Source organism: Camponotus vicinus, unplaced genomic scaffold (assembly GCF_025532165.1).
Source record: "Camponotus vicinus isolate PSW18456_S1 unplaced genomic scaffold, iyCamVici1.0 SCAF_6, whole genome shotgun sequence".
Taxonomy (NCBI): domain Eukaryota; kingdom Metazoa; phylum Arthropoda; class Insecta; order Hymenoptera; family Formicidae; genus Camponotus; species Camponotus vicinus.
Window position 1 is genome coordinate 13,778,924 of NW_028141978.1, and position 13,720 is coordinate 13,792,643.

Below are 13,720 nucleotides of genomic sequence, written 5' to 3' on the forward strand. Positions count from 1 at the left end.
TTTTACAAACACCACGTAAAATTTCAAGATATTAATTAAAGAAGATCGGCTAATAAGCGCGTGATCGGCGTGATTAAGTAGTCGGCCATTTCAGCGAGGATCGCACGGAGTAATCGGATTTTTACGACATTTCCATGCGATTTTATAAGAAATTTTAATCACTTTCTAGTCAAATAATTATTTTTTAAATGAGAACCATATTGATTTTTAAATATTAAAATATTATTTGAATTCAACATTGAGTTTGTAATTACATGATTAATAGTAATTGCATTATTCAAACCTTTGGTTGGGCATTGCATATTACCAGATACAACCCAACCGAAGATTGTTTTTTGTGCAATGGGTTCATCAATTTTACCTTTGCGTACGCCATCGAGAAGAAATGCTCCATAAAGATTAGCACCAATTAGTACATGTATTGGATCATCATTAAAAAAGTCATCTGCAAAATCGAGGTTCGACAAGTGAGACCACGAGGATAAATCACCCGTGTATTGAGGTTTGTATGAAGTAATTTTTTGCAATATCATAGTAGTAGTATGAACAGATGAGTGGCCATGATGATTAGCGGAAATGCGAATATGCGCGGCTGATGAGACAGGCCCAGCGTTGGATTCTCCAACGCCAGAGAGTGATTCTGAAATTCGTTCCGTCTTTACGCCAAGCGCGCGTGCGAGATCGTGGGATATGAAATCACGTTGATCCAGGATCGAGTAATGCTCAAACTCTTATTGCTCTTTGCGACGGACTTAAACACCAAACGCGAGCTGTTCCGAGCTGAATATTTGTATGTGATATTGTTGTCGAGCAAGACAAGTGTGACAAAGTTGGAGATTTGTTTACGATCTGCATACCGCTTTCGCAAGATAGTTGCTGTGTCGCGTTTGAGTTATCGTCTTTTGATTTAATTTCTACATCTCTATGTAACCATGTATGATGACGTTTTTGACATTTATAACAACTTTTTATAACAACTTTTATCGCTTTTGCAATCTGTTACTTTATGATTTGGTTTCAAACAATTGATGCACCATTTATGCGTTTTCACTAAGTCAAATCGTTCTGTTGGACTAATTTGCTTGAATTTTTTACATTTGAATAACTTATGATTTTCTTTGCATAATTGACAGGAATCTTCTGTATTAGAAGCTAAATGTGATTTGATCGATGATGATTGGAATTTTGTTTTCGACTTCGAAATCATTTGATTGTTTACATGTATTGATTCGGACGACGATGTTTCGAGTGACTCTAGTACTTGTATACGAGCTAAGAGAAATTTATCAAGATCATCGAATTTTGGATACTCTGTATTGGAAGTAAGCGAGAGTTCCCAATCACGTTTGGTGCGTAAATCTAACAAAACAACAGCGCGATTAATCAAAATGTCGTCGTAGCCATCCGTATTGCGGCCTAATTGTTTCAACGCTCCAAGATGCTTTGTAATTGAGTTACGCAAATTTCTAAGTAGTGCAGGCGATTCCTTTTTTATAGGATCAATAGCGAATAACGCATTCAAGTGAGCATTTGTTAATGCAATTGTATTATTATATTGTCGAACAAGTAAATCCCATGCTACTTCGAAATTCGCATTAGTTACATCCATAGTAGAAATCAGATCAAAGGCTTCTCCATTGAGAGAAGTGCGTAAATGCCACAATTTTGTTACATTGTCATATGTGCGATTATTCTTTACAAGTGCGGTAAAAGTATCACGATAAGATTGCCATTCGGTTTGTTTGCCGGAAAATTTCGGTATTTCGATACGAGCTAACCTTACATAAGATTCGCCGAGGCTTGTAGCTGCCATGGGAAGTGTCGCTACTGGAACATCCCGTGGTTGTAGCTCCGCGTGTCGTTCAGCAAGAGAGTCGAAGGCCTCGAAGATGAGGTTTTCCATGGTGGCAAATTCTTTCCTAGTGAAGTATGTGAGTGCCTTTTTCTCTTCGTCAGTGGCGATGCGATATGCTTGAGAATTTCGATGTTGACATTTAATCCACAAGTGTTTCATGTATCCTTCTCTACATGAAAGAACTGAGCTTGGTTTGTTATTTTGTATAAGAGATGCAATTTGTTTTATCTGGCGTTTCAGAGATTCAAAATCTTGCATTTGATCAGAGAGCAAGTCTGCTAAATCCATATCCTGGAATTCTTCCATATTGGTTGATATATTTTCTTGTTTGAAGCTTTTTTCTATAATTGTTTGGTCGAACGATGATCCAGATTGATTGAGCGAAAGATGGGACATTCTATTGTCGACTCGTACTGAATATCATATTGGGCGGCAATGCGTTACATAAGTGTAAACTCTGGTAGGTCGAGTCTATCGAAAATGTCTATTTGTTCGGTATGTTTTGGTTTAAGCGTTGATTGTGTGTGTGCGCATATCGTTTCGAAGAGTATGAGCGGTTCGTCGTATGAAGAAGCAAATAACGATGGTTGCTTCGTTGTGACGTCACGAGATTGGAATTTTTCCTTTGTTCTTTGAATAGCGTTGCAGTCGAAAGAAAATTGATGATGCAGTTCCCTTTGATCCTGGCAGGATCGCCAAATTTTTGTAGAGGAATAGATGATGAAATGGTCTTCAGGATCCCAGTTTTTATCTACTGGAGAAAGGAATAGCAGGATAATTTGCGTCATAAAACGCAAATTAGATACAACACTATTCACTTAAATGTCTTGAATTTATTAATTAGCCAAAGCTGCACTCTTACTCGCACATCCACACAATGCTTTCACACTTGTACATAGTTTCTCTCAAATTCAATTAATTGCGCACGTGATTTTAAATGCTAACAATTTATGCATAGGCGATGTACACACATGCCGCGTTCGACTTAGACTGCCGGAGACCGGTGGAATTTGAGTACTTACAATATTTCATATGCGATGGCGCTTTTAATCTAGAATTTCGGAGATCGTCACGTGATATAATTTGAATCCTTAACCGTAAGTTTCCCTCCGTTCTCTTGCATCATAGTATTAACTTCAACCCTCACACGTTCCTATATCATCGATAATAATTAAAATATATTTTTCAATTTTTTTTATATGTATAAATATAAATAAATTCATAATAAATCAAAACATATTTGTTCATATTTGTCTTGAGAAGTTTTAATTCTTTCGGAATTTTCTCAATATTTACATAAACCATAAAATATTTAGTAAAATATTCATTTTTCGTATATCTTACTTCAATACTTTTATGTACAAAATAATGAGAGGAATCAATTGATGTAATAAAAATACATAATTGTTTCGAAAAAAAAAATGTAATTGTTAATTGCAAATTACATATTTTTTCTTAATATCTCGAAATTTTACGTAGTTTTTACAAAATGATAAAAGACTTTTTAGTTCAGTTTAACGAGATCTACTTATGGTTTCTTTTGGGTACATATACGCTTGACACCCTGTATATAATACAGGGTAGGGCAAAAGTTCCGGAACGGCTAAATATCTCAGAAAATATTAATTTTTTGAAAAAATAGTTTAGACAGAAAAGAATGGCTTAACAAAATCTATTAGCTGATGGTATTTATTTGACCTTGGGATGCCCTCGAAAAGCGCGGTCAAGGTCACCATAAAAATCTTAAATGGCAACCCACATTTTTTATTATATTCTCTTATAACTGAGGTCGAGAGCTTTCCAAAACACTATAATTAAATATTTTTTCATCAAGTACTTTCCGAGTTATAAGACTTGAAATAATTTCTCAATTTTACATAAACCATAAAATATCTAGTAAAATATTCATTTTTCGATTATCTTACCTTAATACTTTTATACATAAAATAATGAGAGGAATCAATTGGTATAAAGAAAACACATAGTTGTTTTTAAGAAAAAATATGGAATTGTTAATTGCAAATTACATATTTTTTCTTCAAAACAACTATGTGTTTTCTTTATACCAATTGATTCCTCTCATTATTTTGTGTATAAAAGTATTAAGGTAAGATAATCGAAAAATGAATATTTTACTAGATATTTTATGGTTTATGTAAAATTGAGAAATTATTTCAAGTCTTATAACTCGGAAAGTACTTGATGAAAAAATATTTAATTATAGTGTTTTGGAAAGCTCTCGACCTCAGTTATAAGAGAATATAATAAAAAATGTGGGTTGCCATTTAAGATTTTTATGGTGACTTTGACCGCGCTTGACAACTATGTCTTTACATCAATCGATTCCTCTCATTATTTTGTACATAAAAGTATTAAGATAAGATAAACGAAAAAAAAATTTCTTGCTAGATATTTTATGATTTATGTAAAATTAAGAAATGATTTCAAGCCTCATAACTCGAAAAGTACTCAATAAAAAAATACTTTATTATAGTGTTTTGGAAAGCTCTTGAGATAAACTACAAGAATATGCAATAAAAAGTAGGGAGTCCCGTTTAAGAAATTGAAAGTGACCTTTACGTGACCTTCAAACGACTTTCCAAGGTCAAACTAATGACACCACCTTATAGCCCCTTTCAAACCATACAACTTTTGCCTGAGGCATTTTCCGCTATCGCCCTTACCTGAGGAGATATTCCCGTGGACGTATTAAAATGGCCCACCCTATATATATATATATATATATATAATGTTTGCTTCATTACTATTAGCTGAACACAAAGATATCCAGGTATACCTCAATATCTTATGACATAATATTTAAATTGCGCTTTTTATTCAAAGTAGTACAAATATCAAGTACTTGTTTACAGTGTATTATATTTAAATATTAAATATTTAAATATTAAATATTTAAATATTAAATATTTAAATATTATGTCATAAGATATTGAGGTATACCTGGACATCTTTGTGTTCAGCTAATAATAATAAAGCAAACATTATACCCGCTGCTGTAGTATCATGACCCTATAATCAGATCGTCATATTGTTATATGTGCTTAGATAATATGTGCAAAATATTAAAAAAAATATTACATATACGTACTTCAAACATGAAAGTATCGACTTCCTCTCTTATGTCCAAATCAGTTAAAGAACTTTCTCGAGATGCCGCTATTAAAAGGTCTAACATGGCTAGTCGGTTTTTTTTAACTAGAAATAAACAATTAGCGATTACCTCATTTTTGCGTTCATTGCGCTTTAATTATATAACATTGTTCTAGTTTAAAATTTAAACTTTCTTACAAATAGTAATAATTTATTCTTATAGCGAACATGTATTGCATCATTTCGTATGTAATTATACATATATTTAGTGTAAATAGAGTAAGTATAATTTATAATTTTAGATTGCAAAGTCGAATTTAAGTTGAGAAACTCTGATTTCTTACATACTTCCAAATAATTCAATATCTTCTGCCTCCATCTCTGTATCACCTTCAAGATTCTTTAAGAATCGATTACCTGTGCGTTCATGATAAAGTTTTCTTTCCGCGATGACCTATACACGAGTACGATATTTAATTTTTGTATTAAATAGCAATGGCATATTGTATTACATTATAAATATTAATAATGTAATATGTTATTAATATTACAAGATTTATTGTAATTTTTAAAAATGCTCGAAGGATTTAAGGAGATAACATGATTTATAACGTACTTTTTCTGTAAATCCATGCAATATCTTCAAGATCTTTGTTTGTTTTCTTCCTTGTGGCGATAATGAGAATAATAAATCACTAAGAAACCAAGGCTTTAATGCTCTAAAACAAAATTCATTAAGTTATATAATTTCAATAATAATGTTATTTTGTAAAAGCATTATTTAAAGCTATCATGAAGTAATAGAGTAATTTTAACTCTAAAGAATCACAGATTATAGAAAATATATAAAAAATTTAAAACTATATGTGTGATGAAAAAGTTATACAGAGAGAGAGAACCTTCTAAAAACATTGTATTTTTGTTTTAGCTAAATATTTTTTTATCAAATCTAATATTTTTTAATCTACAAATTTTTCCCATACAATTCATATTTTTTAAATTTTTCAATAGTTTCAAGATTGAAAGCAATTTAATTAAAACATTTAATAGAGCATGTACAATACATGTTAATTGCTAATTGCGGACTTAAACAAATCGATATTTAACATTGATATAAACACTAGTTGTTCATATGACTGTTTAATAATCAATCTATTTTTCAAAATGTATAGCTATAACATTATAATAATTTAAGGGAGACATGTCACAGACATGTCACACAGTTATTTATTATACTCTCATATATTGAATTACCTATAAATTATCATTTCGATTATTTCGTAAATTGCATTTCGATACTGTTGTTGAAACTCGCCGAATTTTTGCAAAGAGACGCCCATGGCAGTTTCTAAAATTTATTTATTATTATAGAGAGTGTTCCAGAATTCGTGGACATAAAATGCACAATATGATTGTCTATGCCAGAAGAAACAACGTTTTCCTTCCTAAAGTTATAAAGGAATAAGCATATTGAAGAACATCTCAATTTCTTTGACCTTTGCATATACATCGATTATAATTGAGAATCTGGTTTTGTGTGGAAAATTACAAACCTATGTGGAAGCGTACAATAATAGACTTTGTTTCGCACTGACTCAAGGATGGTGTGGGGTGAACCTCGCTTCACGTAGAAAGTTGCAAAGCTATGTGAAATCATACAATAATAGATCTCTATTGTACAGTTCCACATAGATTTGATTTCATATAGGTTTGCAACTTTCCACGTGAAGCGAGGTCCACCCCACATCACCCCTGAGTCAGTGCGAAGCGAGGTCTATTATTATACGCTTCCACATAGGTTTGCAACTTTCCACACTAAACGAGGTCCACTCCATATCACTTCTGAATAATTTAATATTTATTAATAACTATTTCTTATTTTTAAAAACGCAAAATAAATAATTAAATAACCACGTATATGTCAAAAAAACATTCCATTAAATGCACAAGATGTTTAAAGATTACGTGAAATTCGTGTCTTTTTTGTTTATAATTTTTTAATAAACAACGAACGACGCCTAAAATCTTTTGGATGTTACTCAGGGCAGTGATCTTAATAATATATGTCAAAGTCAAGTCATTTGGGGCTGGCTATGTAAAGATAATGTAAATATTTACCCAGATTTTATAAGAACTATGCATGATATTTTTCAATATCGCTATTTTGAATATAATTTATTTAATAAGAGAACAACTTCTCTAATTGATATCACTGAAACAATGATTGAAAATAAAATAAATAGATTAGATAACATGTGAATAATTTTGATTCTGTTTTTAAAAAAATTAAAAAATAAACATAAAATAGCGTACAGCCTCAAGCACCATGCGCACCGTACAATGTTGGCAAATAGGTCAGGTTTTTCGTGCACGTGCAGTGAACACGGCCTCAATAACGTATTTAATGTAGATAAAAAGATGAATTATTTATAGAATATTACCGCATATCGCATTTAACGTATATTCACTAATAAATGGTAATAAATCCTTTACAAATGTGCCTCCGACATCCTTTAAAGATTTTGTCATGCAATTACTTTCATTGATCAAGATATCGACGAACTGATTCAATATATTAAAATGGAATGCAGGTGTTAATATCTTTCGCCGTGCTTGCCATTTAACGCCTGAAACAAAAACAAGATAACGCAAAATTATACAATAAAATACAAATAATAGAATAAGATTTATAAATGTTATATTGTCTCTCTTAGTTTAATGTTTATTGCCCAATCTTAAATAACAATATTATTCTAAATTTATTTCTTTTTATGTCGCAAAAAGTTCTTTTATAATCCTTTAAATATATCTTCTCATGAAATTTCTACGATAAATGTTGAAAGTATTAACTTGAATTTAATTATAATTTTGTAATTAAATCTTTTATAGATTGGTAAATAAAAAATATACTAAAATTTATTAAAAAGTCTGTTACGTAATGATGTTTGATTTAAAATTGCGATTTTGAAGTATTCCAGTCTCGAATTTTTTTGTATGCTATATTTACGAATTTGTTTAAAGACAAGTATTAATTTTTTGAAGATATGGTTTTTTCCCAAATATTTATACATACTTGAAGTATGTTTCAAAATTTTTTCACTAAAAAATAATGTTAAATAAGTGCGATATATAAAATTGAATAAGATCATGAAAAAAGAATTGATCCATAGCTCTCATGATTCCGGCTGTTCTTCTTATCTGAAACAAAAAACCAAAGAGATTCTTAATTACTATGAGTTTGGCTATAGCAAGTACCAAAATAAAAAAAAATATTGAAAAAATGACGTTATTTAGAAAATTAAATTTCGATTTTTATCATTTTTTCACCATGCTGAAGATGTACATATGCATAAGTTCGGCTTAATTGATCAACTGGTTTTTGAAATATCATGAGAGCCAAAAAGAAAAACATGATTTTGAGAAAAACATGTTTAAAGTTTTTTGTACTGAATATAGAGTACTTACATGGAGATAATTTACGATCAATCAGTTAGTGCAGGACTATAGAGGGGACCTTCCTCCTGCTCATAGAAGTCCTGCCGAGCAGTTCTCTCTTCCCTGCGATTTATTCTCTCGTCTCTAACGAAGTCAATTGAATGCCGTTCTGAGCAGGTGATACGAGCTTTGTTCCGAGAATTTGCGTACATCTTCGTTTGCTATGACCAATAGTCACTCTCATTACGTTCATAACTTTCAAAATTGGTATAAATTCTTCATTGAAGGTAATAACTGTCAGAAAAGTTGCTACTTCAATCATCTTTGTCCCGGAATGAAGATGTTTTGAGGCAAAAGTCCAAATCAATAAATTCAAAAAATTTTCGTTGCTATTTTATGTTTCTGCTCCTAAACAACGTTCAAGCAGTTCATTAGCTGAACTTAACCGAAATATAAATGACAAAATGCTCTATTGTGCGCCGCGCGGCTCGAGTGCCGAGATCGCTCCATACCAGGTGCTATAACTTTATCAATTTTGTGAATCGGACTAAATCTTCTTACAGGCATATTTTCCATACCAAATATTTGCAAAATAGGAAGAGAAAGATAGGGATGTATGTGGGAGGAGGTCGGACGTGTCTTTACGCCCATTTGATCAACGAGCGACAGAATCCATCCGTGGCAACGGCATTGACGCATATCCTGTGGAGAGAGCATTCACACATTTTTCAGCCTAACGAATAATTGCTAGAAAACAATATTCGCAGACTAGAAAAATATGTGAGGCGCAAGTGGCTGGATCGGGAATCGAACCCGAGTTTTTCGCTTTCCGGGCAACTGCTCTAGACCACTGAGCTATCCAGACCTCACACCTAATGCTGCTTTTTAACACAGTGATATGCGACTCCAGAGCGATGTTGGTATCTTGCTCGATGGAAAAAAAATCAATTTTTCCGCTAGACTAGAATATTCCCTTAATACACGATAACAAACTGTAATAAAAAAGTTTGTACGTTTTTATATACTAATATTATTATGATACCTGTACTGATGAGGAGACCTGTGCCGAACCAGGGATGTAATTCATTATATGCACGACATTTATCGATGTGCTTAGTGCTGCTTAGTATCTTCTAAAATCACCGGAAACATCTATTTAGTAGCATTCAATCTCAAATGCACAAATAATTTATTAATTGTATCTCATATTTTAATCTAATCTGTATGGAGTTCTGTATCGATCTTTTTATTCTTTGAAGAAATATTTTTGTCAGCAAAAATCTTGTTAAATAGTAGATCTTGTAAATCTAAATTGTAAATCTAAATTGTAATATCTATAGAGAATTAAATCTTTCCAGAAACTTTTTTATTACTTCCAGATCATCTGGATGACGGATAGACACAATAAATTCGATCAATCCCCATAGTTTGAAAATAGGATAATATTTGTCAGATACTGTACACAATAATTTCCATCGTTCCACTGAAAAATATATTATAAGTATTGATATAAAAATTAAATAAAATTGAAAATTGGTTCAAATAATGATAATTAAAGATTAAATCAAAATTGGCAAATTAGAGACACAGTGCAATAGTTGGAGCGCAAGGAAGAAACAATACTTCCTTCCTTGTGATTATCCTTCGTATATTTCAAATTAAATATAATTACATTGAGAAAAGCGAACGTTTCGGATGATCTTTTGATCCCTCTTCGGTGCAACTTTAATAATATATCTTACAAAGTGTTATACGCATCAAATTATAAAAATATCTGTCTTCGATAGATAACGTTAGATTAACGTAGCGTAAATATACGTGTTACAATATATTGTTGTCAATTGTAGTGTTAATTAACTGTTTAACTATACCATTATGTATCTATCGTTGCAAATGCGTGATGCAAGTCCTCTATATTACTCTGCAAATTCAAGCTATTTTTTGTCGTTTGATAAACAGTATTTCAGAGACAAATCTTTTGTCAAATCAGGACTCTCTGTCCAAAATTTCAGATTCTCCCCAATTAAAATCATGACCAAATTTGAGTCTATGATTGGTTATGACTAAAAATTGCGAAGTATTACTCTGGATATAGTTTCGGTATCCCGAAATTCGTTTTTTTATTTGTCTACTAATCTAACCGACATATGACGCTTCGCAATCATTGCATGAGACTTTATATATTGCTGCATGAATCTTTTAGCATTATGTTTTTATGACAAAACTAACTGAAATTTATGTAGGTCAAAATAAGATAATCCTGTGTCATGATCGCTAAGAATTCATTTAAATTGTTCCGAATATTATTGTTGATATGTAAGGTATTGTGAAATATCAAGAGGGTTCTTTAAAGGTTCTCATTAAACTCTAAATTTGTTTGATTCTTGGCTAATAGCAACCTCAGATGTTCTCGTATTACATTGAAAATGTAAGCCAGAGGATAACCATTATCCAAGGAAATACTGATTATCAGCTCAAAGTTTTTTTAGTGAAATCTGGGATGTGACAATAAAAAGGCACTGGGATGTGACAATAAGAATCCACCAATCCTACAATTATTCCTCTCTTATAGCATAGTGAATGATTCCATTTTTAATTTAGATATCTCCCAGAAAAAGTGGGTTTATGATCTCAAATTCAGTTAAATTATTGTTCACGACTATCGTAACATCAAAGAAATTAAGTTTATTATTCCTTCTTTTATTGTAAACTAAAATCTCGGTTGAAAAGAGTTGAAGATATCCAAGACCTCATTGAACATAGAAGAAAGAATCGCCAAAGCTATCCACATACCTACAATAAAATAGCAAATTGAAAGAAATATGTCTAATTCCATCATTGAATCTTAAGTCAACATGAGAGATACACAACGATATATCATTATCAATTTGTAAAAAGCGCAGAATCTGATGAGTCATGTTTCTGACTAGTAATTAAAGTATAAAGAGTTAATTTACGTATATTTCGTATATTACGCATAATATTTCCTTGTATTCATATTTTCACTTGATTTGTTAGATTTAACACATTGGCATATTACAATAATTTGAAGAATTATTTGAAACATGTGCTACCACATATCTGCGAGATACAATCTAACATTTATGCGTTCTACTAATCAACGCATCAAGGACAGATCTTTTTATAATTTGATGAGTCATGTGCAACACTTTGTAACGCATATTGTTAACATCGCACTGAAGAAGGATCAAAAGATCATTCGAAACGTTCATCTTTTTTAATATAATTATATTTAATTTGAAGTACACGAGTAATCAGAAGGAAGGAAGTATTGTTTCTCTTTTGCGCCCCAATTATCGTGTTGTATCTCTAATTTGCCAATTTTGATTTAATCTTTAATTATCTAAAAATTTTAGTACAACTAATTTTATTGTTATTTTCAATATTAGCGCATCTTTATCTTGAAAATAGAAAAATAATTAAAAAAATTAATTACAAATGATTATTCCAAAGAGAAGTGCTCAGATATGTAATCTGCATGTATAATAATAATCTTGATAAGTATACGTTTCAGAGCAAAGGATTTATGGTTTTAATATTTTTGGTTGTGTATGTATGCATGAATGATGAGTTATTTGTCAATTAAATAGAGTAGATAGTTTGTACTTGCCTGCTGAAAGTGGGAGCTGGAATATATTGCCGAAAATCGGAACGCTAGGGGGTCCCGGTAAAAGATGAAGGAGTCGACCTTTTTTTCCATAATGTACGTAATAATAATATATCGATACAATAAATATGAATAATAACAATATATTTATAAACATCGTTCCTTAATGTTGATATTCTTAACTGTCAAATTAAGCTTATTCTGTTTATTGTTTCTTTGATTCTTCACATGTATTACACAATAAATGGTAGTAATTCTCCGACAAAATTGATAATTATCTTGTTATTCTAAATGTTAATCCTAAATAGAAAGAGACATAAACAGAGAGAGAATAATAGAAAGATCACAGAAATGCGTTAATTGTATATTTTTTATAATCAACTTTTATGAATAAATATGTTGAACTTGCTCATTGTAAATGGAAAAAAAATATTATTTATGAAATAAAAAATATATAAATCCAATAAAAATATTTTTAATTTTTCGACCATTGCTTGCAAATCGCTTTTTATTGTAAGAGATAAAATTTCGTGAGAATTTATTGTAAAACTATTAATAGTATCATAAATAGGACTAGTATTATTCTTATATCAATTCTTATATCAATTCTTGTATCAATTCTTGTCGCAAACATTTAACATATAAATTGTTTTTAGCATTAATATTTTAATTATAATTTTATTTAGTCTATGACTGTATAAATGTATAAAATTCTTAAGCGATTACAACACAATGTCCACTTAAAATTCACTTCTATGCAAATCTTTGTTCGAAAGTACCTTACAATTAGATCTATAAATATACTTATATTGTTTTGTAAACAGAGCATTTTGTAATAAACCAAAACTATTTGATTAAGCATTCGCAAATTGTGTCATAAACAAAGATTTATTTTATTAATTTTTATTTTACTTTTTAACAAAATTATTATTCTATTATATTGTGTTTTCATATAATATACAAATTTTATAATTATTGTGATTTCTTATAAGTGTTTGTTCTATCGTTTTGTTGTGTATCTAATTCTTAAACATATTTGTGTAAAAATACTTCTGTTATAATATATATTTAATAAAATTATAACAAAAAAAATCGTATAAAACTGACAGCTTGTGATGTTTGAAAAATTTATATTAAATATTTATATTAAAATCATGCTCTTAAAATAATTATAGTATTATTAACCATTGTTTGGATTTTGCAATAGTATTATAAAATTTTATTTTATATATTACCTGATAAATTTTCTAATACGACGATCAATTGAAACACTCCAATGTTTAAAATGCAATTGTAAATCTCACCAAGGAGATACACATGCCAGTAAAATCATTCTTCTTGAACTGATAATGTAAATCGCAGACTTATAGCCGTTCATTAGCTCAAGGGCATATTAATAATCAGAATTTTATGCTTGAGATACAGACGATTGAACAATTCCTCCTTGCTTAATGACACAAACACACACACACACACACACACACACATGTATGTATCATTAATCTCTCTCTATATACAGGGTGTTGAAAAAAAAGGGTCACATATTTTGATAGCAGGTAGTATTGATCAAAACAAGAAGAAAAGGTCTAATTAACATGGGTCCTAAGACTAATATCTTCAAAGATACAAGCTATTTTGTTATTTGAGCTCTTTGTCATTTTCTTATTAGTCGTGTCATCTTTAGAATGTAA

The 13,720-nt window shown here is 30.5% G+C and overlaps 2 protein-coding genes and 1 long non-coding RNA gene across 3 annotated transcripts; all 3 read right to left on the reverse strand.

The window, feature by feature from the left end:
* Positions 1–955: 955 nt before the first annotated feature.
* On the reverse strand, positions 956–2,014 carry LOC145973248 (uncharacterized). The gene has a single exon (XM_083102494.1). It carries the CDS (start codon positions 2,012–2,014, stop codon positions 956–958), a length of 1,059 nt encoding a protein of 352 aa, XP_082958620.1.
* A 76-nt stretch (positions 2,015–2,090) lies between these two features.
* LOC145973632 (uncharacterized) lies at positions 2,091–4,575 on the reverse strand. Its single transcript, XR_014439523.1, has 3 exons — positions 4,540–4,575; positions 2,878–3,008; positions 2,091–2,609 (listed from the first exon to the last, which is right to left on the reverse strand). It is a non-coding gene; the product is annotated as an uncharacterized LOC145973632 (long non-coding RNA).
* Positions 4,576–4,795: 220 nt separating this feature from the next.
* On the reverse strand, positions 4,796–10,670 carry LOC145973249 (cytochrome P450 4C1-like). Its single transcript, XM_083102495.1, has 9 exons — positions 10,631–10,670; positions 9,775–9,884; positions 9,444–9,534; positions 7,408–7,593; positions 6,221–6,314; positions 5,583–5,685; positions 5,315–5,420; positions 4,965–5,122; positions 4,796–4,885 (listed from the first exon to the last, which is right to left on the reverse strand). Exons 1-9 carry the CDS (start codon positions 10,668–10,670, stop codon positions 4,796–4,798), a joined length of 978 nt encoding a protein of 325 aa, XP_082958621.1.
* Between the last annotated feature and the right edge of the window lie 3,050 nt (positions 10,671–13,720).